Source organism: Dipodomys merriami, unplaced genomic scaffold (genome assembly GCF_024711535.1).
Source record: "Dipodomys merriami isolate MVZ:Mamm:240054 unplaced genomic scaffold, mDipMer1.0.p SCAF_202, whole genome shotgun sequence".
Lineage (NCBI taxonomy): Eukaryota > Metazoa > Chordata > Mammalia > Rodentia > Heteromyidae > Dipodomys > Dipodomys merriami.
Window position 1 is genome coordinate 402,135 of NW_027203405.1, and position 23,702 is coordinate 425,836.

The 23,702-nt window shown below is 57.0% G+C and overlaps 2 protein-coding genes across 3 annotated transcripts in view; both read left to right on the forward strand.

The window, feature by feature from the left end:
* Window positions 1-9,930, forward strand: part of Rnf213 (ring finger protein 213) — a 96,032-nt gene extending 86,102 nt beyond the window's left edge. For both annotated transcript variants that reach the window (XM_070031596.1, XM_070031598.1), the window contains 11 exons: window positions 981-1,072; window positions 1,645-1,896; window positions 3,513-3,645; window positions 3,905-3,988; window positions 4,205-4,373; window positions 4,567-4,768; window positions 5,866-5,943; window positions 6,309-6,500; window positions 7,035-7,127; window positions 7,213-7,382; window positions 8,204-9,930. In XM_070031596.1, coding sequence (XP_069887697.1) covers window positions 981-1,072; window positions 1,645-1,896; window positions 3,513-3,645; window positions 3,905-3,988; window positions 4,205-4,373; window positions 4,567-4,768; window positions 5,866-5,943; window positions 6,309-6,500; window positions 7,035-7,127; window positions 7,213-7,382; window positions 8,204-8,357 — 1,619 coding nt within the window. In that variant the 3' untranslated portion in view covers window positions 8,358-9,930. The remainder of the gene's footprint in view (window positions 1-980; window positions 1,073-1,644; window positions 1,897-3,512; window positions 3,646-3,904; window positions 3,989-4,204; window positions 4,374-4,566; window positions 4,769-5,865; window positions 5,944-6,308; window positions 6,501-7,034; window positions 7,128-7,212; window positions 7,383-8,203) is intronic.
* A 1,941-nt stretch (window positions 9,931-11,871) lies between these two features.
* Window positions 11,872-22,792, forward strand: Endov (endonuclease V). Its single transcript, XM_070031600.1, has 9 exons — window positions 11,872-11,993; window positions 12,988-13,159; window positions 16,981-17,115; window positions 17,244-17,283; window positions 17,914-18,026; window positions 19,600-19,668; window positions 19,964-20,092; window positions 21,823-21,896; window positions 22,529-22,792. The coding sequence occupies exons 1-9, from the start codon at window positions 11,938-11,940 to the stop codon at window positions 22,782-22,784; spliced, it is 1,044 nt and encodes a 347-aa protein (XP_069887701.1). The 5' UTR covers window positions 11,872-11,937; the 3' UTR covers window positions 22,785-22,792.
* Window positions 22,793-23,702: the final 910 nt, after the last annotated feature.

Here is a 23,702-nt window from a genome sequence, read left to right on the forward strand (position 1 = left end):
GAAACTCTTCCAGCGGACCCCCAAAAGCCAGAAGTGAAGGTGTAGCTCAAGGGGTGGAGCACTTTGAGCAAAAGAAGCTCAGAGACAGCACCCAGGCCTGAGTTCAAGCCCCAGGACCAGCAAAAGAGAAGACAAAGTTACCTGTTTGTTTATGTGGTATCTCACTCTGAGTTCCAGGACTCCAGACCTTGAAGTGATCATGTTATTTTAAAACAGCAATGATAATAGCTATTAGGAAACAACGTTGCCCGCGACCAGCCAGTCTGATCTGGCTTCGGGGGGCACAGTAGCTGAGGTGGGGCGTCTGTGGGGCTGCTCAGAATGGCTTCAGGGCTTTAGTCTTGGGGGTCAGAGGGGTCCCCACAAAAACCAGTAGGGCAGTGGTGGCAGTAGTGGCTGTTGTCACATACTTGGTGACCTTAGGAAGCTGTTAGGCCACCCCCAGGACTAGCACCAGATGGATTACTCAGAACTTACCATAGGTAGGCTGCTGTTTTTTTGTTTCTGGGCCTTGGGGTGTCCCCCTCCGCCCCGTGCAGTAGTAGGGTTTGAACTCAGGGCCCTGTGCTTGCTAAGCAGGTGCCTAGTGATGCTCCACACCCTCAACGCTGTTTTTCACCCATCCTTTCCGAGATGGGGTCTCACTTCTGCCCAGACACTTCCTGGTCCACGGCTGCCTGCCGGAGGCCTCTCTTCCTGGAGGATCGATGTTCTTTACCGTGCCCAGCTTCCGCTGAGGTGGAGGCTCACAGACTTTGCTGACTGCACGGGCCTGGCGCCACTCTCCTCCCAGCTGCAGCCTCCTGTGTGGCCATAGGTTGAGAAGAGTCTCGCAGATGCTTCTGCCCAGGCTAGCCTCAAGCCACGGGCCCCCTTTCTTAGCCTCCCAAGTAGCTAGGGCCATCGTGCCATCCATTTGTTTGGGGGTGCTTTTTGTTGTTGTTCCCTGGGCAGCCTATACACTTTTATTTTCTTTACAGGGCCATTAGATTTTGATGCACAATGGTCAACCAGAGGACAGAGGAACAATTGGGAAAAACACATTGAAGCTCTTTTTATACCTGAACTGAAGGTAGGTGTGCGTGCATGCGCGTACACGTGCGTGTGTGCACCGGCACTGGGTTTGACCTCGGGGCCTGGTACTCACTAAGCTTTTCACTCACACCCGGCACGCTACACTTGAGCCCACAGCTTTTTTTTTTTTTCCTGATTAATTGGAGATGAGAATCTCAGACTTTCCTAAGTAACTAGGATTACAGGTGTGAGCCACCAGCACCTGACCTTTCCCTACTATTTCTTACAACAGGGCATGAGAGTAAAAGATAAAAAAATAATAATAAACTGTTGTGTAGAGACCCACCAGAAATACACCGACTGATACCATAGACTGGAAAGTTCTCTGTTAGAGACGGACAGCACTGAGAATAACTGAACTTCAGAAAATAATTCAGAACATAAAAGAAAGCCAACAAAATAGACGTTTCTGAGTCTTGCCTTTTTTGAGGAAACAATCCACAACAAAACTCCCATAAATTGTAACAAAAGCGAACACCCAGTGACGGTCAAGATGGTCCGGGCTTCCGGTGAGGTCACCAGGTGTCCCAGAGTGACCAGAATTTTTTTTTATGTCCTTTTCTTCTTCAGCATCTCGACAGAACCCTGCTGGACGTGAATGCTATCATCAGCCAGGACGAGCGGATCAGCTCCGACCCCGTGGCTAAGATCATTTACGGAGACCCAGCAACCTTCCTGCCGCACTTGCCCCGGAAAAGCGTGGTTCACTGTTCCAAGATTTGGAGCTGCAGGAAGAGGATCACCGTGGAGTATCTACAGCACGTGGTGGAACAGAAAAATGGCAGAGAGACCGTGCCTCTCCTTTGGCAGTTCCTCCAGAAGGTAGGTCTGGCTGTGCGTCCGTGGCCCTTCCTTCCTCCGTGCAAATCCTCCTGGGGACCTGGAGGCCCCACAACCACGTTCAGGGTGAGCCTGTCCTGTCTGTACTTCTGAGCGGAAGGTTGGTAGCAGGAAAGTGTCGGCGAGACCGTGGAAGGCTGCAGACCTGTCCAACTCACAGGAGAAACACGCAGGAAGCAAGGCTCCTGGAAATCAAAGAAAGACTGCAGGATTCGAGCTGGGATTTCTCATAGACACTGGGGATGCTGAGACCCCCCAGGCCTGTGGAAGATGCCCAGGCCGGCCACCATTCGTTACCTAGAGGTGTTTTTTTTTTTTTGTCGGTCATGGGGCTTGAACTCTGGGCCTGGGCGCTGTCCCTGCACTCTTCAGTTCAAGGCAGGCGCTCTACCACTTAGCCACAGCACCACTTCCAGTTTTCTAGTGGTTTATTGGAGATAAGTCTCATGGACTTTCCTGCCCAGGCTGGCTTTGAACCACAATCCTCAGATCTCAGCCTCCTGAGTAGCTAGGATGACAGGCATGAGCCACCAGCACCCACTTTAGGAGGTGGTTTTTGTTTTGTAATAGTCATTCTAACTGCTACGAGATAATACCTCATTGTAGCTTTGATTTGCATTTCTCTGGTGGTTAATGAGGTTTTTTTCCCTCCAAATACTTATTGATCATTTGTATTTCTGCTTTTGAGAAGTGTCCTTTGCCCATTGATGGATTGGATTCTACTCTTCCTGTGATTTTTTTAAAAAATGAATGGGATTCTAATTGGATCATTAATTCATTTTTTGTTAGGTGTTTTTGTTTAGTTTTTTTTTGTTTTGTTTTTTTGTTTTTTATGGTCAGTCTGGCCTGGGCACTGTCCCTCAGCTCTTGACTCAAGGCGAGCACTCTACCACTTGAGCCACAGCGCCACTTCTGGTTTTCTGATGGTTTATTGGAGATAAGAGTCTCACAGACTTTCCTGCCTGGGTTGGCTTTGGACTTCGATCCTCAGATCTCAGCTGTTGTTAAGTTTTTGAATCCGTAATATATTTCCTGGATATTTGCCTTCCGTCAGATGGATAATGGGCAAATGGGAGAGGCTCCCTCTCCACTCTATGACTTGTTTCCTTTGCCATTCAGAAACTTTTCAGTCTGATGGAATCTCGTTTGTCAATATTTGCTTTGGTTTCCTGTGCAAATTTGGGAGTCTTTGACACAAAATCTTTGCCTACCCTAATGCCTTAAAGTGTTCCCCACTTTCTTCTGGTAGTTCCAGAATTTGGGGTCTTATGTTTGGGCTTTGATCTGTCTCAGTTGATTTTTGTGTCGGCTGAGGCTGGAGGCTCAGCCCTCCACCCGGAGCCTCTCTCTCTCTCTCTCTCTCTCTCTCTCTGACGTCCACGCGTCAGCTTTAGCTGTTCATCTTCCGCCCCGGGCACGACCTCTTCCCAGCCCTTGCAGGTGCCTGGAGAAAGACTGGGGTGATCTTTCCTCCCACTTGCAAGCTTCGGGGTGTCTCGTGCTGACACACGGCCCTCCGACTGGGGTAAACCCCCGCATGGGCCCCCGGCCGGTCCCAGTCATACGCCCGATGACTTCCTCTGGCTTCCTCCCTCCAGGAAGCAGAACTGAGGCTGGTGAAATTCTTGCCAGAGATTTTGGCGCTGCAGAGGGATCTAGTGAAACGCTTCCAGAATATTCCAGAGGTGGAATTCAGTTCCATCCGAGGCTTTATTAGCAGTCACAGTTCAGGTATGACTCTGCCCCCCGCTCTGAGGGGTGCTTAACCAAAGGGTCCCCCGGAGGGGTGCAGGCTAACGGGCACTCGGAGGGGTCCTGAGCCCCGCACCCACGGTGGGCTTCCGCAGCCGGAGACTGCCCGCCTTCCCCTGGCGCTGACTCCACCTTGGCTGGAGGTGATGTGGGGAACCCAGGGCTGGGTGCAGGGTGACTGGGAGCTGGCTGGGGCTCGCTCTCCCTGGGCTCCAACGCCAGGCGTTTGGTTTCACAGATGGCCTGCGGCAGCTGCTCCACAACCGGATCGCCATCTTCCTGTCCACGTGGAACGCGCTGCGGCGCTCCCTGGAGACCCACGGTAAGCATGCGCAGCGGCGCCCGTCCTGCAGGCCGCTCCCCAGCCTGGCTCTGCCAGGGGTGCCTTGGCAGGCCTGGAATAAGAGAGCTGACGCCAGAAACCCCTGGTGCTCCTGGGAGCGGGCCAGCAGAGCGGGCCTCCCGTCCTGGCCTCGCTGCAGGGCCTCCCGAATGGCACAGAGCCCTGCCACGCCGCTCACCACCCTGCCGTTTCCAGGGGAAATCAAGCTACCCCAAGACTACTGCTGCTCTGACCTGGATCTGGACAGCGATTTTGAGGTCATCCTGCCACGCCCCCAGGGCCTGGGCCTCTGCTCCACTGCCTTAGTCCGCTACTTGATCCGCCTCCACAATGAAATCATGGGAAAGTTCAAGGAAGACAACAGGTATGCGCACAGCCCGAGACCCCGTCCCCTACCCTCACCCGCCCGCCAGCACCTGCGCCTTCCCCAGCCAGCTCCACCCCAGTCCCCCAGGCCCCCCCCCCCCCGACCCTGAGGGCAGACATGGGAGCGGGATCCACACACCCTGCAGCTCAGGGCACGAGCTGCCACCCAGGAGCTGCTCCTGTGTCCTCAGCTACTCAGTGGACGCCTCTGAGGTCACCGACCTGCACGTGGTCAGCTATGACATGGAGCGGGACCTGATGCCACTGATCCTCTCCAACTGCCAATACCAGGTGCAGCAGGGCGGGGACACCCTGCAGGACTTCGACCTGGAGAAGATCCAGCGGCAGATCGGCAGCCGCTTCCTCCAGGGCAAGCCCAGGCTGACGCTCAGGGTAGGGGCCGTGCTGCTGAGTGCACGCGTGTGCATGTCGTACACACGGTGTCTCTTGCGTGTCCATCTCCACCTCAGTCCCATGTGGAGTCTTTTGTTGTTGTTGTTGTTGATTATGGAGCTTCAACTTGGACCCTGGGCGCTGTCCCTCAGCTCTTCAGCTCAAGGCTAGCAACTCTACCACTTGAACCACAGCACCACTCCTGGTTTTCTGGTGGTTCATTGGAGATAAGAGTCTCATGGACTTTGCTACCCAGGCTGGCTTGGAACCACGACCCTCAGGTCTCAGCCTCCTGAGTAGCGGGGATCACAGATGTGAGCCACAAAGCCCCTGGGGAACCTTGAGTCTTCACAGACTCCACGTCTGGCAGGACAGGTTTGAACTCATGGCCTCATGCTTGCTAGGTATATGCTCTACCACTTGAACCACATCCCTAGATCTTCTGTCTGGGTTTTCTACCATTCTTTTTGCCAGTCCTGGGACTTGAACTCAGGATCTGGGCGCTGTCCCTAAGCTGCTTTTGCTCAAGGCTAGCACTCTACCACTTGAGCCACAGCGCCACTTCCAGCTTTTTCTGTATATGTGGTACTGAGATCTCAAACTCAGGGCTTCATGCGTGCCAGGTGAGCACTCTACCACCGAGCCACCCTCCCAGCCCCTTTTCAGCCATTGTTAATGGCACTTCTACCCCTGCCCCCCATCCTTCTTTCCAGTCAGATATGTTGTGCTTAGGTGTACTTAGTCCTCCTTGTTGTCCTCAGCCAGACAGTTTTTATTCACGCTGACAGGCCTGTCATCAAGAGGTGACAACCTTGTTTGTGATCTATGCATAGTGGCTGTCAACGAGATGCCTGGCGTGGGCACTCCGGACGCAGAGCGTTCCGCTGGCAGTGTCTGGGGCCACGGTGGGTAGCCTGGGCTCCCTGTTGTGCCCTTGCTCTGAAAGTGTGACAGACCAGACGCAACTGAGAGCTTCCTGTGCCGCACGGCGCTGGCCCGTGCCGCCACGGAGTGTCACCAAGGGCGTTATCTGTCATCTGTGGAAACCCCCCGTACAGATTTAATTTCCAAAACCCCTCTCTTCTCTCTCATGGCAGGGAATCCCCACGCTGGTATACAGACATGACTGGAACTATGAACTTCTCTTCATGGGCATCAAGAACAAAATGAAACAGGTGCTCCTGACGATGCTTGCTTCCTGCAGGGTGGCCACTTCCCGAGGGCAGCCCTACCCTGTCCCCCGTGTCTGCCGTGCACACCAGAGTCCCAGGGGCTCTGATGGGCCCCGTGTCCCCCACAGAGGCGGGCAGACGGCGCTGGCGTGTAGGGCTGGGTGATGGGAGATGGGTGGCCACCACGGCCGCACTGTCGTCCTGGGTGTTCTGAGAGGTGCATTTCAAGTCTGCTTCTGTGAGAAGTCAGGAAACACTGCCTGTCCCTGGAGGGCTGGCCTCCCTCAGCGGGGACAGAGCTAAGCTCTTCCCAGTAGCAAGAAACAAGAAGCCCACCAGCCACCCCTGTCCTGCCTCTGCTTTCCCAGCACCCCCTCCCCAGCTCGGCCACAAGCACCATCGGGCAGCTGCAGTCCTACAGCGACGTCTGTGAAGCGCTGTCTGTTGTCGAGGTCACTCTGGGCTTCCTGAGCACAGCTGGAGGAGATCCCAACATGCAGCTGGATGTGTATGTCCAAGAGGTCCTGCGAATGAGGGATCAGATGACCCCGGTTCTAAAGGTAGGCCCTGTCTGAGGCATCTAGGAAAGTAAGTCTCCTGCTTCCTGCCCGGGAGCAAGGAGGCGGGCGCCCCCACAAGGGGGAGGTGAGTATGCACACTGTGTTCTGGAAGCCCGGACAACAGTTGCTCACTCCTGTAATCCTAGCTACTCTGAGGGCTGAGAGCCAGCCCAGGCAGACAAACCCAAGAATCTCATCTCCAATTAGGCAGCAAAAAGCAAGATCCGGCTGATGTAGCTGAGCATCAGCCATGAGTGAAGCAAGCTGAGGAAGAGTGCCAGACCCTGAGTTCAAGCCCCAGTACTGGCACGGAAAGAAAAAAATGAACGTTGCACGCTAGGGATAGAAGTCAGACAGGCGCCCGGCTGAGTGCCCCACCGGGGCACCTGCGACTCCTGTGTGCTCTGTGAAGGCACAGCTGTGCGCCACCCCGGCGAATGGGATTTGCACAGAGCAGACCTGGGCATGGACTCCTTGGTGTACAGGGGTGGGCAGCCGGGGCTCCTCACCTCCAGCCCGCTCTGCTCCCCTCAGGCCTCCTTGAGCAAATGCCAGCTGCAACACACCATCGCCCTCTGGCAGTTCCTCTCGGCATATAAGTCGGAGCAGCTCCTGCACCTCAAGAAAGTGAGTCTGGCTTCTGCCTTCCCTGGATGGAGGGAGCTGTACCCCGCTTTCCCCCACGGTTATTCCTGTCTGTCCTCCCCGCCAGGACCCCTTCCGGGACCTCGGTCAGCAGTTCAAAGCAGACCTCAGCCCTGAGGACGCCAGGCTTCTCCAGGCCTTCCTGAACCGCCCAGGCCTGGATGCCTTCCTCCTGGAGCTGCACGAGATGATGGTGCTGAGACTCAGGAGCCACAGCAGCTTCGAACCCCACTGGAGGTGCGGCGTCACCCGGTCGCGCCTCAGGCCTGGAGCCGGGGTGTGGGGCCCTCCAGTGTGGGGCCCTCTCCAGCACACCCCAGCTCTGCCCACTTTGGTTTTAGTCTCTTGGGATTAAAAAAAAGAGATCCTGAGCCTGCCACCAGTGGCTCACACCTGTCATCCTAGCTACTCAGGAGGCTGAGATCTGGGGATCGCGGTTCAAAGCCAGCCTGGTCAGGAAAGTCCATGAAACTTTGATCTCCAATAAACCACCAGAAAACCAGAAGTGGCGCTGTGGCTCAAGTGGTAGAGCGCTCGCCTTGAGCTGAAGAGCTGAGGGACAGCGCCCAGGCCCAGACCCAGAGTTCAAGCCCCATGACTGACCAAAAAAAAAAGAGAGAGAGAGAGATTCTGCCAGGGGCCAGTGGCTCACACCTGTCATCCTAGCTACTCAGGAGGCTGAGATCTGGGGATCGCGGTTCAAAGCCAGCCTGGTCAGGAAAGTCCATGAAACTTTGATCTCCAATAAACCACCAGAAAACCAGAAGTGGAGCTGGGGCTCAAGAGGTTAAGGTGCTAGCCTTGAGCAAAAAGAGCTCAGGGACAGCGCCCAACCCACCCCTACGCCCTTCCTCCCCAAGTTGAAGCCCCACAACCAACAACAACAATTCTAACTACAAAATACATAGTAATTTGTTCTACTGAGAACAGGCCTTGAGTGTGGCATCCAGCCCACGTCAGGAGCCCAGCATTTAGCTGACCCTTAGCACCAAGCTAGCATCAGTGACAGAAAGAGGCCCACTGCATTATAAACACCACCTCCTGTTCTTTCTTGGCAGAATAAAGGAAACTCTGGTAAATTACATGATTTATAAAGAGAGTGAACCCCTTCCGGAAGTGGAGTCCCAGTTCCCGGAAGAGATCCCGATGTCCAGCTGCATCTCAGTGTGGAAAGCAGCCGCCACCCGGAAACAGGAGCGGCAGAGACGGTAGGATGGCCCCTGCTCCCTTCCCATCAGCCTGGATCCCACAAGGACTGTGACTGCGAGCGCCCGGGAGCGGTGCAGGTGCAGCTCTGGTCCAGGCGGCACGCACATGCAAGCGGACACCATGCGTGTTCTACAACTGTTCAGTGGGTACTGTCCAGAAGGAGGTGAGCGGAGGACCAACAATAGAAATCAGCTGCGTCCTGTGCATTCCGGGAGGCAAAAGCCGTGGTGCGGAGGTCTCAAGCCTGCCAGCATCCTACCTCGTGACCACTAGGATCGTCTTCCTCACATCACTACTTGGAGGAAAAAGAAAGCACAGGCTACTCATTTCTCTTCTACCGTTTGAGCATATGTGCCACACACACACGCACATACACATACAAAGTCTACTTCTCAGTTCTTTAACTTCTGAGTATTGTCCATATTTCTTGGTTACCAAGAAACTGAAAATGTGCCCCGTGCCTTCTACCTTCTCACTAACCCAAGGAGAGCCAGGTGTCTATAACACGCCTTAAAGCCTCATGAACAAGAGCTGAGCCAGCCCACAATAAATCACTGCCAACTCCTCAGGGTCAGAGCCAGATACTAGGAGGAGCCTGGGATATTTTCAGAGTCTTAGCTTCCCTTGGATAAAATGTACAGGGTGTACTGGCAGCCAAAGCTCCTTCCAATTCTCAGGTCTTCAGATTCTAAAGGAAAGTTTATTGATACAAACTTGGATCAAAGGTGCATCTTGGGCAATGCTTTGGAGCTTTCTGATTGTCTAGCATTTGCCCAATAAACACAGTCTTGGTTATGTCTCAACATCCCAAGGATATAACTATCTGGTCTTTTATTTGAATCAGAACCAAAGATGAGACTCAGTACAAAATCATTCACACTTCTGAGGAAAAACAGCCCACCTTTTCTCATAACCACTGTCTCTTGTCAAGTTAATTTGATATCTTTGATGTGTCTGGACAAACTCCCCTGCCTGCTGGCCTAGCCCTTGTTCACAGTGAGATCAGGACAGCCAATGTAGCTAGAGGTGACACACACACCCTCACATGAATTTGAAATGAGTTAGGGACTTACCCACTCTTAGGCCCATCTACTCCTGAGCTACAATACCAACTGGTAGCCAGGATCCCGGCTCTGGACACAGCACCCATGAGTGACAGCAGGCAGGAATGTGATCCGTGCTGACACCCACTGTGTGTCTCGTGGGAGTGCAGTGGGGGGACCTGGAGAAGTGACATGTTCACATCTAGTGATCCATGACAGTCCTCCTTGACCATGCCAGACCACGCCCTCCCACGCCTCTGCCTTCTGAATGGACATTAGCTACCTCTGGGCAGCGCTGCAGCTTGCCCTGCCAGGTAGCAGCTCAGACTTAGCTTCTCACTGGACTACACCTTAGCAGGTGGGAATTGGGTGTCAAATCTCCTTAGAATTTGTTTTTCCTCCTTGGGCCTGAGAATTTTTTCCATTGTTATGATTTTTTTAAGATGTCTTATGTGCTTTGTTTCAAAGCCTTAACTTTGATATCTAGTATAATTGTACTTGTCATATTTAATAAACTTGAATTTTGCCGGAAAGGAATCTTTTCTGTGGGCAGTACTTCCATTTATATAGCACAAAGAATCCAGCTGGCCTGCATTTGAGAATGGTTTGTTTTCTATGGAAATGTTCTTACAGGATTCTTGTATCCATGAAATACAGAATTCAGAACACAAAATGTATGCCTTTGCTGAGAACATAAACTTTTTTACCTGGACAAAAGGAGCACAGAACTGCTTGTCCATGGTGGAGCCAGCCCCAAACAGGCTGCAGCCTTGAGCCAGAGCAGGTCTAGTGCCTAAATGTGTTTTATTGCAGACGGCTCAGCTCTCGCAGCCCATGAGTAATGATGACACTGTGGAATGGGTTTCCCTATTCCATTTTAGTAATCAAGAATAAAGGCAGTAGAGGAGAAGCAGTCATCAAACTATACTTTTTTTTTCAATGATTATGAGTGTGCAAGTTAACTGGATCAGACAGCCACGAGCTATTTTCTTCATCCTTGTATGTTCAAGCAGTCCCAACTGAGAAACTTCTAATAGTAAAGTCATGGTAAAGAAGTGTCAGCTCGGGGCTGGGAAGGTGGCTCAGTGGTAGAGCACTTGCCTTGCATGCTCAAGGCCCTGGGTTCGATTCCTCAGCACCACATAAGAAAAAAGCAGGAAGTGGCGCTGTGGCTCAAGTGGTAAAGCGCTAGCCTTGAGCTGAAGAGCTGAGGGACAGTGCCCAGGCCCAGAGTTCAGGCCCCACGACTGGACTCCCCCCCCAAAAAAAAGTGTCAGCTCAAAGGGCCCAGTGAAATAAAGTCATCCAACTCTAGTTAGACCCACATACCCCGATGTGCCATTAAGAACCATCTCTGATACAAAGCACCAGGCTTCAGAACCAATGGGGCTTGGGAGAGCTCTCCGTGGGTAAATGGAGAAATTGAGGCCTTGAGCCAAAATCTGAGTGAGTGAAGATAACTAGCATTGATACTGCATTGTGCACTTTTCTGACCCCTTGGCCCATGGACTGAGCCTGTGCGGCAGTGTTCAGGATCCACCTTCAGACCTTTCTGTAGGGTATTCTGGACAGCGGCCGCTTCCTTTCAACATGGTGGGTGTTTTGAGAGCTGTCTGTAATGATGACAACGTGAAATGGGGAAGGCAAGCTCAGTACTCTGTGGCCTGCAGCCCCCGGCCCTTCCCATGTGAACTTACTCTGTTCTCCTTCCCGATCACCACCTGTACCCAAAGTGCCCATGACCTCGCCCTAGACAACAGCCACTTCCTGAGAACTCTGGCTGTGAAGAGCTCGGTTACCAATCCTCGCCCAGGGTGGGGCAGGACCAGGCTGACACGCTTAGCAGGCAAGCCAGTTAGTTGCCCTTTCTAAGCCCCAAGTTTCCTCATGGTGAAAATAAACAGAAGGGAAACAGCCCAGGGGTTGGTATATACTGGGTACTGAGCAAGTGGGACTCGGGGTTGGGAAGGTGGCTCAGTGGTAGAGCGCTTGCCTTGCATGCATGAGGCCCTGGGTTCGATTCCTCAGCACCACATAAGCAGAAAAGGCCGGAAGTGGCTCAAGTGGTGTAGCTGAAGAGCTGAGGGCCCAGAGTTCAGGCCCCACGACCGACCAAAGAAAAAAGAAAACGGGGCCCTGTCCAGGCAGCCTTTCCCAGGGGCTGTAAATCGCCACCCCTAGCCTCATGGCTCCCTTCAGTACCGTTTCCTATCCCAGACCCTCACACTCGCTGCCCCCTCGGGGATTCGGGTGTTCGGTCGCTCTAAACACAGCAAATCCTCGGAGGCCCTCCCCAGCCACGGGTTCGAGGCCGGCTCCCGCAGGCACCGGCCCGGGCCCCGAGTCCACGCGGGGCTTCCGCCTGCTCCCCACACCCAGCGCCGACGGCGGCGGGACCCGGGGCGGGCGCCCGCGGGGCCGGAAGTCGCCCCCCGGCGGCGGCGGCGGCGGCGGCGGACCAGGGGCGCCGGCGTCGCAGCGCAGAGGACGCCGCGCGGGGCGCGCCGGAAGTGACGGCCGGAAGAGGTCGGAGGCCGAGCATGGACTCGAAGGCCGCGGAACGGCCTCCGGAGGAGACCCTGTCGCTGTGGGAACGGTAATGGGGTCGAAGGCCGCGCAGCAGCCGGGGTCATCCCGTGGCCCCTCAGCCTCGTAGCCCCGGCTGCGGAGGCTCCCGGCTGGGCCCGGGCTCCGCTTCCGGCCAGGCCTCCGGAAGTTGGGCCCTCACTTCCGGTTTCCCGGGCCCCTGGGCCTCCGAGTCCCCCCGTCTGCGTTCTTGGGGATTGGAGGGAGTGTGAGCAGCGGTCGCTTCCACTGTCAATCCCGAGATTTTCTTAACCGTTCCTGCTGGGCGCGCCTGCCGGGTTCGATTCCTCAGCACCACTTACACAGAAAAGGCGCTGTGGCTCAAGTGGTAGAGCGCCAGCCTGAGCCAGAGAAGCTCAGGGACAGCGCCCAGGCCCAGAGTTCAAGCCCCACGACCGACAAAAAAAAAAAAAAAAAAAAGGGAAAGAGGAGATGCTTTCGGATAAGGAAAGAATTTTGAAGTGTGAGCGTTTTGTCCTGAGGAATTAAGACACGCCACAGATTGTTCAAGAAAGAAGAGGAGGGTGTAATTAAAACACGTGAGAGTGTTCCAGAAAGTAGCTGAAGGTGTGAGCAATTAAGATTGTTCTAGAAAGCAGTGTAAGACACACCTCAGATTGTTCTAGAAAGTAGCCGAGGGTTCATTAAGACATCACAGATTGTTCTAGGAAATTAACAGCAGGTGTCAACATGTAAATACATACATCTTAGCCTCTTCAAACTAGCCAATCAGCAGATTGTGAACCTGAGCTTGGCCAGTTGGAGCAGAGGGGCAGGGCCTGCTGTGTTAGGGAATAAAAGGACGCTAGCTGGCGCCTGCTCTGTGCTGGCTTGCCTGAATTTTGGCTGGCACTCCACTCTTCTGTGCAGAAGTAGGTTTTTGCTTTGTGAAGACAGTTCTTTGTTTTCCCATCTTCAGTTGTGACTCTAGTGGTTTTGGAGGCACATTTATAACAAGAGTTCAGCCTGGTCCCTGCTGTGCTTTGACAAGTCTTTTCTCCTAGGGAGCAAACCTGGCTGAAGGCCCGCGTGGTAGACTGGGACACAGAGCCGTGGCAACAAGACCCCAGCTTCTCGGGGCTGCAGAGGGTCGGGGGTGTCGATGTGTCCTTTGTGAAAGGGGACAGTGCCTGCGCCTGTGCCTCCCTGGTGGTGCTCAGCTACCCAGAGCTCAAGGTAACCCGACCCAGCACGGACTTGCCTCCTCCAAGAGGGGACGAAGCCAGAGTAGAGCATGGCGTTTCTTTTGGAATTTTTTTTCCTTTGGTGCTGGGGGCTGAACTTGGGACCCCAAATTTGCTTGGCAAATGACCTGCCACTGAACTGCACCTCCAGCCCTTTTGTAGAATTTTGTGAAATGTCGAGGAAAAAGGAGGGAGGGGGAAGGGAATTGGGAAAATTGATTCCAGGTCTTGACTGTCATCTTGCCTGGTTCACCTGTGCCCCCGGTGCCCATGCTAGAACTGTGCCCTCATGACCCTCCCCGCCGCATCCTCCTATGTCAGCTGTTTTCTCTGCCTCCTCTATCTTCCTCTGTCTGCGCTGCTGTCATCCTGTAGGGGACTGAGCCATATCTTCCACGACCCTCTGTCTCGGGTGTTGCTTGTTCCCACTGCTAGGAGAGCAGTTTTTGTAAACAGCAGTGTAAGCTCTTTATCACCCTTTCTGTGATCTTGTAGTAAACAAAGGGCACACTCACCGGTGTAGCATCAATGGAGTCTGATTTGTTCCCTTCGCTTGCTAGGTCAGACTTCCCACTGCACCCTCAGCCTTTCCACTCACCACTGGACAGCTTTGAGTTCCAGTCTTTGCAGCCATGTTTCCTCTCCTGAAGTAGCCCTCACCTGCCTGGCATCTCTTCCAGGGCCCAATTTAGACACTTCCAGTGAGCCCCAAGAAGAGTTGCTATCATCAACGAGTCTTCGTCTGTTTGGGCTGCTATAGCAAAATGCCCCAGATTGGGTGGTTTATATAAAGGGCAGAAATTTGTGTCTCCAGGCTGTGTTAACTGATCTGGGGGTCAGCATGGTGAAGATCTGGAAAGAGCTCCCTTCCTGGTTGCAGACTGTCACCCTTTCCCTGTCCTCACATGCTAGAATCACCCCCCAAGGCCTGCCTTTTAATCTCATCACCTTGTGTGCTACAGTCTTAGCACGTAACTGCCTTAATCCTCATCTTCATCTTACTGGAACGGAATTGGCCTGTTTCCTTTCCAGAACATAAACTCCACAATGCCAGGAGCCAGAACCTGCCCACCAGCAGTGCCTCTGCCCCTGCTTGTAGAAGACACACATCCTTCCCCAAGCCTATGTACGTGACTAAGCAGTGAGCCTGTCGATTGTTGACAGCCAGGGCTTCAGGAGCTGGCCCTACCCTGCCGCCTCACCTCCCGCATTGCTCCTCGCCCACACCCAACACCAGCGTAGTCTTCCTGCGCCTGTAGCTCTGCCAGGCAGACCTTTTTACCAGCATAGGCACTGCTCATCTGTAGGCCTCAGACGAGACCACTCCTGTCCATACTCTAGCTCCGCCAGTTTTGGCCACCCTCCCACTTTTCTTTCTAAGGTGGGGAGGAGGAAGCTCTTCACCCATGTGGTAGCCTTGTCAGGGAAGCAGTCAACACTGTCCTCTCCCGCCATACCCTGGCTGCAGACCTCATCGTCCGCGTCTGTGTCCTCGGCTTGGATGAGTGCATGTGCCAACTTGGCACCTCTCCACTGTCCTCTTGCAACCCCTCACCCTGTGCCACACCTGCAACCTGAGCGTTTGGTTGGCCTTTGTCCCTTGCTGTAAGCTTAGATGAGAAAAGGGTCTGGAAGGTTCTGGGCTCCAAATGCCTTCCCATAGGTCACCTGGCAGTGTGTTTAGGAATACAGATTCCACTTGCAGGTCCCTAGGGACAAAGTGGATTGGTGATTACCTCGGGCTGTGGGAGGGAGGGGCCAGGTCAAGTCCAGGTGTATCTTGGAAAGTGTTCTGAAATTAGTTGCAAACACCAAAAAATAAAAAACACTTGGAATAGCAATAAAGCTGTTAAAGTCTACAGATTCCAGAATCGCAGGCTGGGAAAACATTTCCACAGCAGGCCCTGGACCCTTCTTAAACAGATGAGATCCCCCGAGCTTGCCACTTGCCCAGCTATAGGCTGAGAAAGGATTCCATACACTTTCCTGCCCCAGCTGGCCTTAAACCATAGTTCCACTAGGGTTACAGGTGTGAGCTACCAGTGCCCAGCTTTTCTATACACATGTGCCCATACGCATGCATACAAATGCCACGTTAAGGATAAGACTCAGGCCTTACACGTGTTGAGCAAGCACTGTACCACAAAGCTATATCCTATGCCCGTCAATCTTTTCTTTTTTCGAGTCTGTACTTGGACTTGAACTCACCATCACCCTCAAACTTGCTCTGTTTTTTTTCCTCTTATGGCTGATCTACCACTTGAGGCACAATCTAGGTCCTCCTTGATCCTTTTCTGTTTTTCTTGCTCACTTATCTCCCCCCTCCCACCCCCCCCCCCCAGGTGATAAGCATCTCAATCTCAGACTTTCCTGCCTGGACTGCCTTCAAACTTCAAGTCATGATCCTCAGATCGCAGCGTCCCGAGTAGTTAGGATGACAGGTGTGAGCCACTGACGCCCAGCTTCAATCTTTAACTGCTCTGCATTTTTTCTTTTTCTGGTCTGTTCATTGGCTTTTCTACTTTCGGCTTCCATGTCTGTCACTCTGGCTTGGCCTTTGTCTCTGGGCCTCCATGTTTGCTAAGCCACTGTACTGCCTGGGCAGCTCTCCCGTGTGCGCGCACAGGCCTGGGTGCAGTCAGCAGGGAGGGGCGAGCTGGGAGAGGCCTCCCTCGCTGATCTCTCTGGCTTGTGAAGTTTATGGCACGGTCACCCTGTGACACTGTCACCCTGACACTTCACTGCACACGTGTCCCTGCGTTACCTTGTGTGGACTTCAGTCATCAGCTTGTTACAGGTCAGGTTCTCCCGGCTGCCATTGGCATGGACTCTCCTCGCTTTGCGTCATTGGAAAGTTTGGTGACCTTATTAGGAGTGATGACTGAGAATGTCCTGAGGACAGGCCCCAGGCTTCTTCAGCCCGGACCAGCCTCCAGGGGAAGTGGGGGCTGTGACTGGGAAGCTAGATTTGGAGGGTAGAATAAAAGAGAGTTGTGTGTGCTGTGGGAATCATCTCCCATCCAGCCAGGGAGACCCACGAAGACCAGGGGTCAGGAGACGCGGCACGCGCCTGTTCTGGGCAGGCCCTTAGTGATGCTCCACCCGTGGCAGGTTGCCAGGGGAGCCCAGAGGACCGTGGCTGGCGGCCTTCTAAAGCCTCTCCGTGGTCCCTAGGCTGTGTGGAAAGCCCCCTGGTCCGCCCCTCCGAGCGCCCACAGCAAGGCTGTCCCCGGTCCACACCTCTGCGCGCCGCTGCTTCGCAGCCTGAGTTGGTCCTTCTGAGCCCCCCCAGCCCTGAGCGCTGCCGTTCTCAGCTTGTCCATCTCCAGGGGCGTGCCTTCCTTTTCCTGAACGACTGCACACCTCTTCCTCTGTGGCTTGCGCTGGCAGCCTCCCCCCAGGGTCCTTTGACAAGAACAGTGTGCCCTCCATTTGTGGCCCACTTACCCAGGCACATTTTGGGGCTTTGATTTGGAGCCTGAAGCGCCCAGGCAGCAGACCAGGGAGGCCAGCGGGGCATCCAGCTCATGAGGAGGGGCCAGGAGCAAGTGGAGCTGAGGCTGGTCACCTAGCCAGAGAGACCAAGCCCTAAGCCCTCCTGGTGGGTGAGAGCCCCTCAGACACGCGCATCCTGGCTGGGGAGAGGGTGAGCCCACACACACGCCGGGTCCACGCCAGGCCCGGCAAGCACCTGTGAGTCGACCCTCTTCCTCCAGGGGTGGAGGGTGTCGCTAGAGGTGGGGTTGGGGGAGGGAGGACCGTGGAGGAGTGGGTGCGTGGGGCTGCTTGCTGACCTCAGGGCTTTGGCGCCAGGTGATCCACGAGGAGAGCCGCATGGTCAGCCTGACCGCCCCCTACATCTCCGGCTTCCTGGCCTTCCGCGAGGTGCCTTTCCTGGTGGATTTGGTGCAGCGGCTGCGGGAGACAGAGCCAGGCCTCATGCCCCAGGCAGGTGCCAGAGGGCCTCTCGCTTCTGGGGCTGAGGGGGAAGGCCCTGCCGGCCCCTCGCCACCCGGCGCCCCGGGGCAGGTACAGAGCAGAGGCTCGTCTGACCGGGACCCCCTGTGGCTCCGCAGGTCCTTCTTGTGGATGGGAACGGGCTGCTGCACCCCCGAGGTAACCCCTGCTCCCAGGGCAACACGGGGTGCTGCGGGAGAGACTGGGGCGCTACGTCTCCCATGCCCCCTGCATGACATCACTACCACTGACACATGCTTTCTGGACGTGTGTGTACTTACTGTCAGGACATTCGGTGTCCCCCACCCCAAAGGAGGCTCCCCTCCATCCCACCCTTTCTGCCTGCCCCTCACCCCCGCAGCTCTGCCGCCCAGCTCTGGGCGCTGCCACCCAGGCCCAAGGCCAGTGTAGCCACACCCCACTCTCAGCCTGCACTGCACCAGGTGTTTGGCCCCACTGATGTCTGGTGACCCGGGCCCAGGTGAGATGGCTGAGGTTAGCGAGCAGCTGTACCTATCCAGTCGGCGCCCAACGCGGGTCTTCCGCCTCCTTCCTCATTCGCTGCTGCTCTCAGGCCTCCGGGTCTGCCCTCCACGGCTGTGGGAATGCAAATTAGGGGGCCAGGGGAAGGATCTTCTCCCCAGTCAGGCCAGAGCACCTTGTTCAAGGTGGGTTTGGAGCCTCAGTGCCCTCCTGTTTATAGACAGGAGATTCCAGGTTTGCCCATGTCCTGCGCCCACCTCCAGGCCCCTTGGTTTACTGCTTCCTGACCCCTCTGCCTCCTGGCAGGCTTCGGTGTGGCCTGCCACCTCGGTGTCCTCACAGGGCTGCCCTGTGTTGGGGTGGCCAAGAAGCTCCTGCAGGTGGACGGGCTGGAAAACGACACCCTGCACAAGGAGAAGGTAAGGAGCGTCCGGCGTCCACCCCGCAGCTCACACTGGGTAACGGACAGCCTCGGGGCTCCAGCCAGGCCTGCTGGTGTGCTCTCCACGGCCCAGCACATGGCTAGCAGCCCTCGGGACTCCCTGCCTCCTCTCCCAGCTCCTGCCATGGTGACCTTGCTGCCTCCACCCTGCCCCTGCACCTCCCCGCAGGGGCTTCCACAGCCCAGCCTCTAGCAGTACTCACTGACCCGTCCTCTGGACGCCCCTGTGCCCCGCCTTCCAGCGCCGCACCCACACTTCCTCTAGCTCAGGACTGCGAGCAGAGACCCACCTGTCGCTCTAGCTCGCACACACCTGTGTGGAGCAAACACTGCTTAGGAAACGTGTTAAGTTGAAGGGACCTAGCCTTACCCATTCCCGAGCCCACCCTTCCCCCACTCAGAAGACGAGGCTTGTGAGTTGATTCGCATGTGCCCAAATCCTAGCCGGAGAGGAAGCCAGGGGAAGCCTGAGCTCAGGGCAGTGTCCAGCACTGGTAGGTCGCCTCCCCCTGCCTCTGCCCGCCGGTACAATGGCTCTGGATAAGTGCCACCCTTTCTCTGAGACCACTGGCCGCAGAGCCTGGCCAAGCTGATGGCCTGAGACCTGGCCCTTGCCTGGGCATCGCTCTGGCTTCTCTAAGATCAGGGCCTTGAGGTCCAAAGCTTGCTAGCCAGGGGCTCTGTTACTTACAGTCGTGGGGCCTGAACTCTGGGCCTGGGCACTGTCCCTCAGCTCTTCAGCTCGAGGCGAGCGCTCCACCACAGAGCCACCTTCCAGCGGCTTGTATGGGCTTTTGCACTTTTGCCCAGGGCTGGCCTTGGACAGTGAGCATCTACCTTCTGGCAGCTGGGATCGACAGGCTCGTACCCCTGTGCCCAGCCCTACTACTTAGTGGGGTTTTTAATTTCTTATTGTTATTATAAAGATGATGTATAGAGTGGGTAGAGTTACATAAGTCAGGTAAACAGTACTCTTTTTTCTGGTCCTAGGGCCTGAACTCTGGGCCTGGGCACTGTCCTTGAGCTGCTTTTGCTCAAAGCTAGTGCTTGAGCCACAGAGTCACTCCCGGCTTTTTGAGTCATTTATGGGAGATGTCTCATGGACTTTCCTGCCTGGGCTGGCTTTGAAGAACAGCTAGGATGACAAGTGAGCCTCTGGCTCCTGGTTTAAGAGTTAGTGTTGCTCCTTCCTCACTGGCCCCTGGTGTTTCCCTCCCATCCCCACTCACAAGTTGTATAGTTTGTTTAACAATGTGTCCTGTTTACGTTTTGAGAGACTTGCCTTCAGCGCTTCACCAAGACAAAATGATTTAAGGGGCTGGGAAGGTGGCTCAGTGGTAGAGCGCTTGCCTTGCATGCATGTGGCCCTGGATTCGATTCCTGAGCACCCCATACGCAGAAAAAGCTGCAAGTGGCACTGTGGCTTAAGTGGTAGAGCGCTCACCTTGAACTGAAGAGCTGAGGGACAGCGCCCAGGACCAGAGTTCAGGCCCCACGACTGACAAAAAGAAAAAAAAATGATTTTACAAGTATTTTTCCCCATCTCCTAGATTCAAACTCTGCGGGCTGCGGGGGATAAGTTTCCTCTGACAGGAGATTCTGGGGTTGTCCTGGGAGTGGTGAGTGTCATGCCTCTGCCCTAAACTGCTTCCAGGTCAAAGAGCTTTATCAGACACACCCGCTCCCACCCGCACAGGTGCACAGGCCTAGCTCACACCCTGACTCTCTGACCCAGCCCAGCAGGGGATGTGTGTGGCTTTCCCTGGCTGAGTTACCCTTATCTGACCTGCAGAGTACCCAGCCCCCCCCCATGCCGCCCCGCCCCAGGACTCTGTCCCAGCCTGAAGCCCCCAAGGCTCGCCCTGCCACACAGGGAAATGTCCATGCCGCGCTCTGCCTGCTCCCCACCCACAGGCCCTGAAGAGCCATGACCGCAGCTCCAAGCCACTCTACGTCTCTGTGGGCCACAAGACCAGCCTGGAGACAGCCGTGCGCCTGACCTGCCGCTGCTGCAGGTTCCGGGTCCCCGAGCCAGTGCGCCAGGTAGGCGCTCCCTGGCCGGGCCTTGGTGGCGGTGGCACACGCGCCACCCTTAGCTGGGAGAGCAGTGGTAGGAGACTGATCCTTGGTGTACTGGCAAGCCTCGGCCACGGCACCACACTCAAGCCCTGCATCCGCTTCAACCTTCCAACACCGCTGCTCAAAGCCCCAGCAGTGTGGGCTCAGGCCTCAAGCCCCATCCTCCAATCAGCCCTCAGGGGACAAGTCACCTCAGCAGGGCTCATGCTAGACAAGACTTGGGCTGGACCAGGGGCACCCGTCAGGCCCCTGGGGTACGGCTATGCCAGGCATCTGGGGCTAGAGCTCAGGATCGGTACTGCTGAGCCACGCTCACGTGCTGGCCGTGGTGAGCAGTCACAAGCTGGCACCTCAGCCAGGCCCGTGGGTGGAGAGAGGACCCAGGAGGGACCACCCTTAGGAGGAGGTCCACTAGAGAAGGAAGAGAGTAGCGCAGTCCACCGCAGGAATAGCATCTGCAAAGACCCTGAGGCAGGAAGGTGTTAGATGTGCTCAAGAAACGGTTCAGGGAGCTGCCAAGCAGGTCAGAGCTTGCTGGCCTTGAGCCGCGTCAAATTTCAAGCCTTACCGGCAGGGCCTCGACTACCAAAGCTGCGAGTCAGTAGAGAAATGCTGGGTTTGCCTGGCCTGCCAGCGTCAGCCCCAGGTTAGCCCAGGGTGCCTGGGGCCTTCCTGGCTGCAGGTGCAGGTGCGGCCTCCAGAGGGCAGCAGCAGCCTGCACACCGCCGTAGCCATTGGTTGTAGGTGTCCCTCAGGAACAGTCCTCTCCCCTTCCTTCCCTCCGCCCCTCCAGGTTATTGCTGGGCCTGCAGCTCTGAAAGCTCTTAAGTCCTGTCCTCAGCCCAGCAGTCCTTTCCTCCACCCCATCACGGGAGCCTAACGAGAAAGCCCCAGAGATCCCAGCACCCGGCTGCACTGTCCCAGACCTGCTGGGCAGGCCTCTGCCGGCCATTGCCTCTGGCTACGCCCTGCCCTAGCAGCTGAGGGGTCAGCCTTCTGTAATAACCTTGAACCTCTAGATACAGGGTGGGGTTGCAGGCTGGCACCACAGGAAAGCCTGCCAAATGGAGACACATGCTGAGAAAGGCCCGTGGCTGCAGGATGCATGCCACCTGCTCCAAAAGTGCCCGCCCTGGCACAGCCCCAGACCCCACGGGGCCCTAGACCTGGTGCCAGGTCCAGGATCCCCTGCCAGGCTGGGCTGCTGGCTGGCAGGACTTCCCATTGCCCGTGCACACGTGTGCCCACTCTCCATTAGCTAAGCAGGAGAGGAGCTCTTATCCCACGTGTCACATGCCTCCAGGCTAAGCCCATCTGGGCTGGGGTCAGAGGCTTCCTGAGGCCAGGATCACCAGTCAGGCTCCTGCTTACGCCTGGCCTCCCCTGCCCCCGGGCCCCGGCCTCTAGAGATGGGCAGGGATCACAGCAGACACCAGGGGTGAGACGGCATGACCCCAGCCGTCTCTCCCTGAGAGATTCCAGGGAGGAGCCCGGAGCCCCGCTCAGCCTGCCTCCTGCCAACCACTCAGGCCCTGTCATTGCCCCTGCCCCCCGGGCACCCACACAGCAGTGGGGCTGCTGCTCCCATTGCTGGGCCCTGAGTGGGCTCCTGTGAAAAGCTTCTGGGTGGGCAGGTGTGTTGGGGGCAGCCCAGACCCAGCTCCGCTTCTCTTTGAGCCGTCTGTGTCTTCCAGGCTGACATCCGATCTCGAGAGCACATCCGCAGGACCCTCGTGCCCCCAGGGCCACCCGCACCGGGCCGGGAGAGGTGAGCCCCCCCGCGAGGTGCCAGGAGCCACTACGGTGGCCCGGCCTCTCCCTGCTGCAGGCGTGTGGCTCAGGACTAGGGGTCGGCCTGGAGGGGGTGGACTCCCAGCCTCCTGTGAACTCCCCGATTCCCACCCCTTCCACCCACCGGCTTCAGGCTGACCTCCCGCAGGGCTGCCCAGCCTTTCCTGAGGCCTGGGGAGCCGACCAAGCTCACCCTGGACACCCTGCCCGCCACGTGCGCTCGGAGCTGCCGTCTCCCCTGGGGGGGGCAGACCTCCTGTGCTCGCTGTGACACAGCAGACTGCCCGCCTGGCACAGGCATGCCACGTGGTCCCTGCCGAGCCCCGCCTGCTCTCACCGCACCCGCTCCCCCCTCGCAGGCTAGCAGGTTGCTCCGACCTGTGTTGCTCTTCCCTGACCTTTGTCCCCAGCCTGACCAAGCTGCAGGGAGTGCCCGGGCCCCAGGCAGCTGGTACCCCCGCACCACAGAGTTGGGGCTGGCGGCCCGCATGCGGGGTGGACCCCTCGCCCAGCCGGATCCGTCACAGGCTTTCCTGGGACCACTGAGGCACGCGGGAATCTGGGCTGCCCTGACATCTCATGCCACATCTCTCTCAATGTCTTTGCCAGGACCCAGAAGGTGCAGGGGCCAAAAGCACGTCCCACAGGAGGCCGGGGCGAGGGCAGCCGCCGAGGGCCGGGCCCCGAGCCGGAGGCCCCTCCGCCAGGCCCCCAGGAGCAGGACGGGGACCGGCGGGCTGGGGGAGCCGCGCAGCACGAGCGGCTGGAGCTGCCTCAGGGCGGGGGCTGCGCCGAGGAGCCGGTCCCCGGGGACGGCGAGGGTGACCCCGCCCAGCCACAGGAGGAACACAGGACGTCCCGCTGACGGAGCCCGGTGGGTGCTGTGCAGCTGACCAGCCATGGCCCCAGCCATAGCCCTAGCCGGCCACGGCGGCGGCTGGAAGGGCTCTGGGCAGCTGGGCTTGACATCAGCCTCACTGCGCCCTCCTGCCCGGGACGGCTGGCTTTGGATGGCCTTGCCAGGCAGCGGAGGGGCTGGGCTGGGCTGGGACCCCCCCCCACACGCACAGCTGACCTCAGCCCGGTGCCTTCCCCCCTCCAGGGCCAGCGGAGGGGAGGGGCTCCTAGGTGCGCCCTGCAGAGGCCTCAGCCCCTCACCCCTCACTCCCCCGTCCAGACCCCAGCCTCCCCGGAGTGGGGCTGACCGGTGAGGGCCCACTTCTGGTCAGGATGGAGGGGCAGGGATGGAAATGTCCACGTGCCAGCAGCCATGGCTCCGGCTGAGCCCCGGGCTCTGCCCCCCCTGCCCCCGCTGCTGTCTGACGCGCAGAACGGCCAGTTGGTGGTGGGTGACAGGACCCCCCGGGTGCAGTCTTACCCAGTCCATGACGGGGAGAAGGGCTCCCGCTTGGAGCCTGGGGTCTCACCGGGATTCGGGGTGCATGTGAGACAAGCATCCCTGTGCACTCGGATGCCAGCCAATGAAGCAAGGGTCCTGGGGTCCAGTCCTAGGCTGGGTCTGCACACGGCCCCTGGAGGTAGAGGAGCCTGCCCGGACACGCCCCTCCCACGGCGTACCTGGGACAGCGCGGGGCCATGGCCGGGGGCCCCGCCGCCGTGGCCTCTGTCCCCCTGCAGTGTCGGGGCGTGCTGGACTGTGGGGCTCCCAGGAGGTGAGACCCTTCCAGCGGCCTGCTAGGCCCCGCCTCTGCCCACACCAGCCCCGCTCCCCTCGTGTTCCCCGAAAGCCGGCAAGCCAGCGTCCCGCCACGGCCCAGCCGAC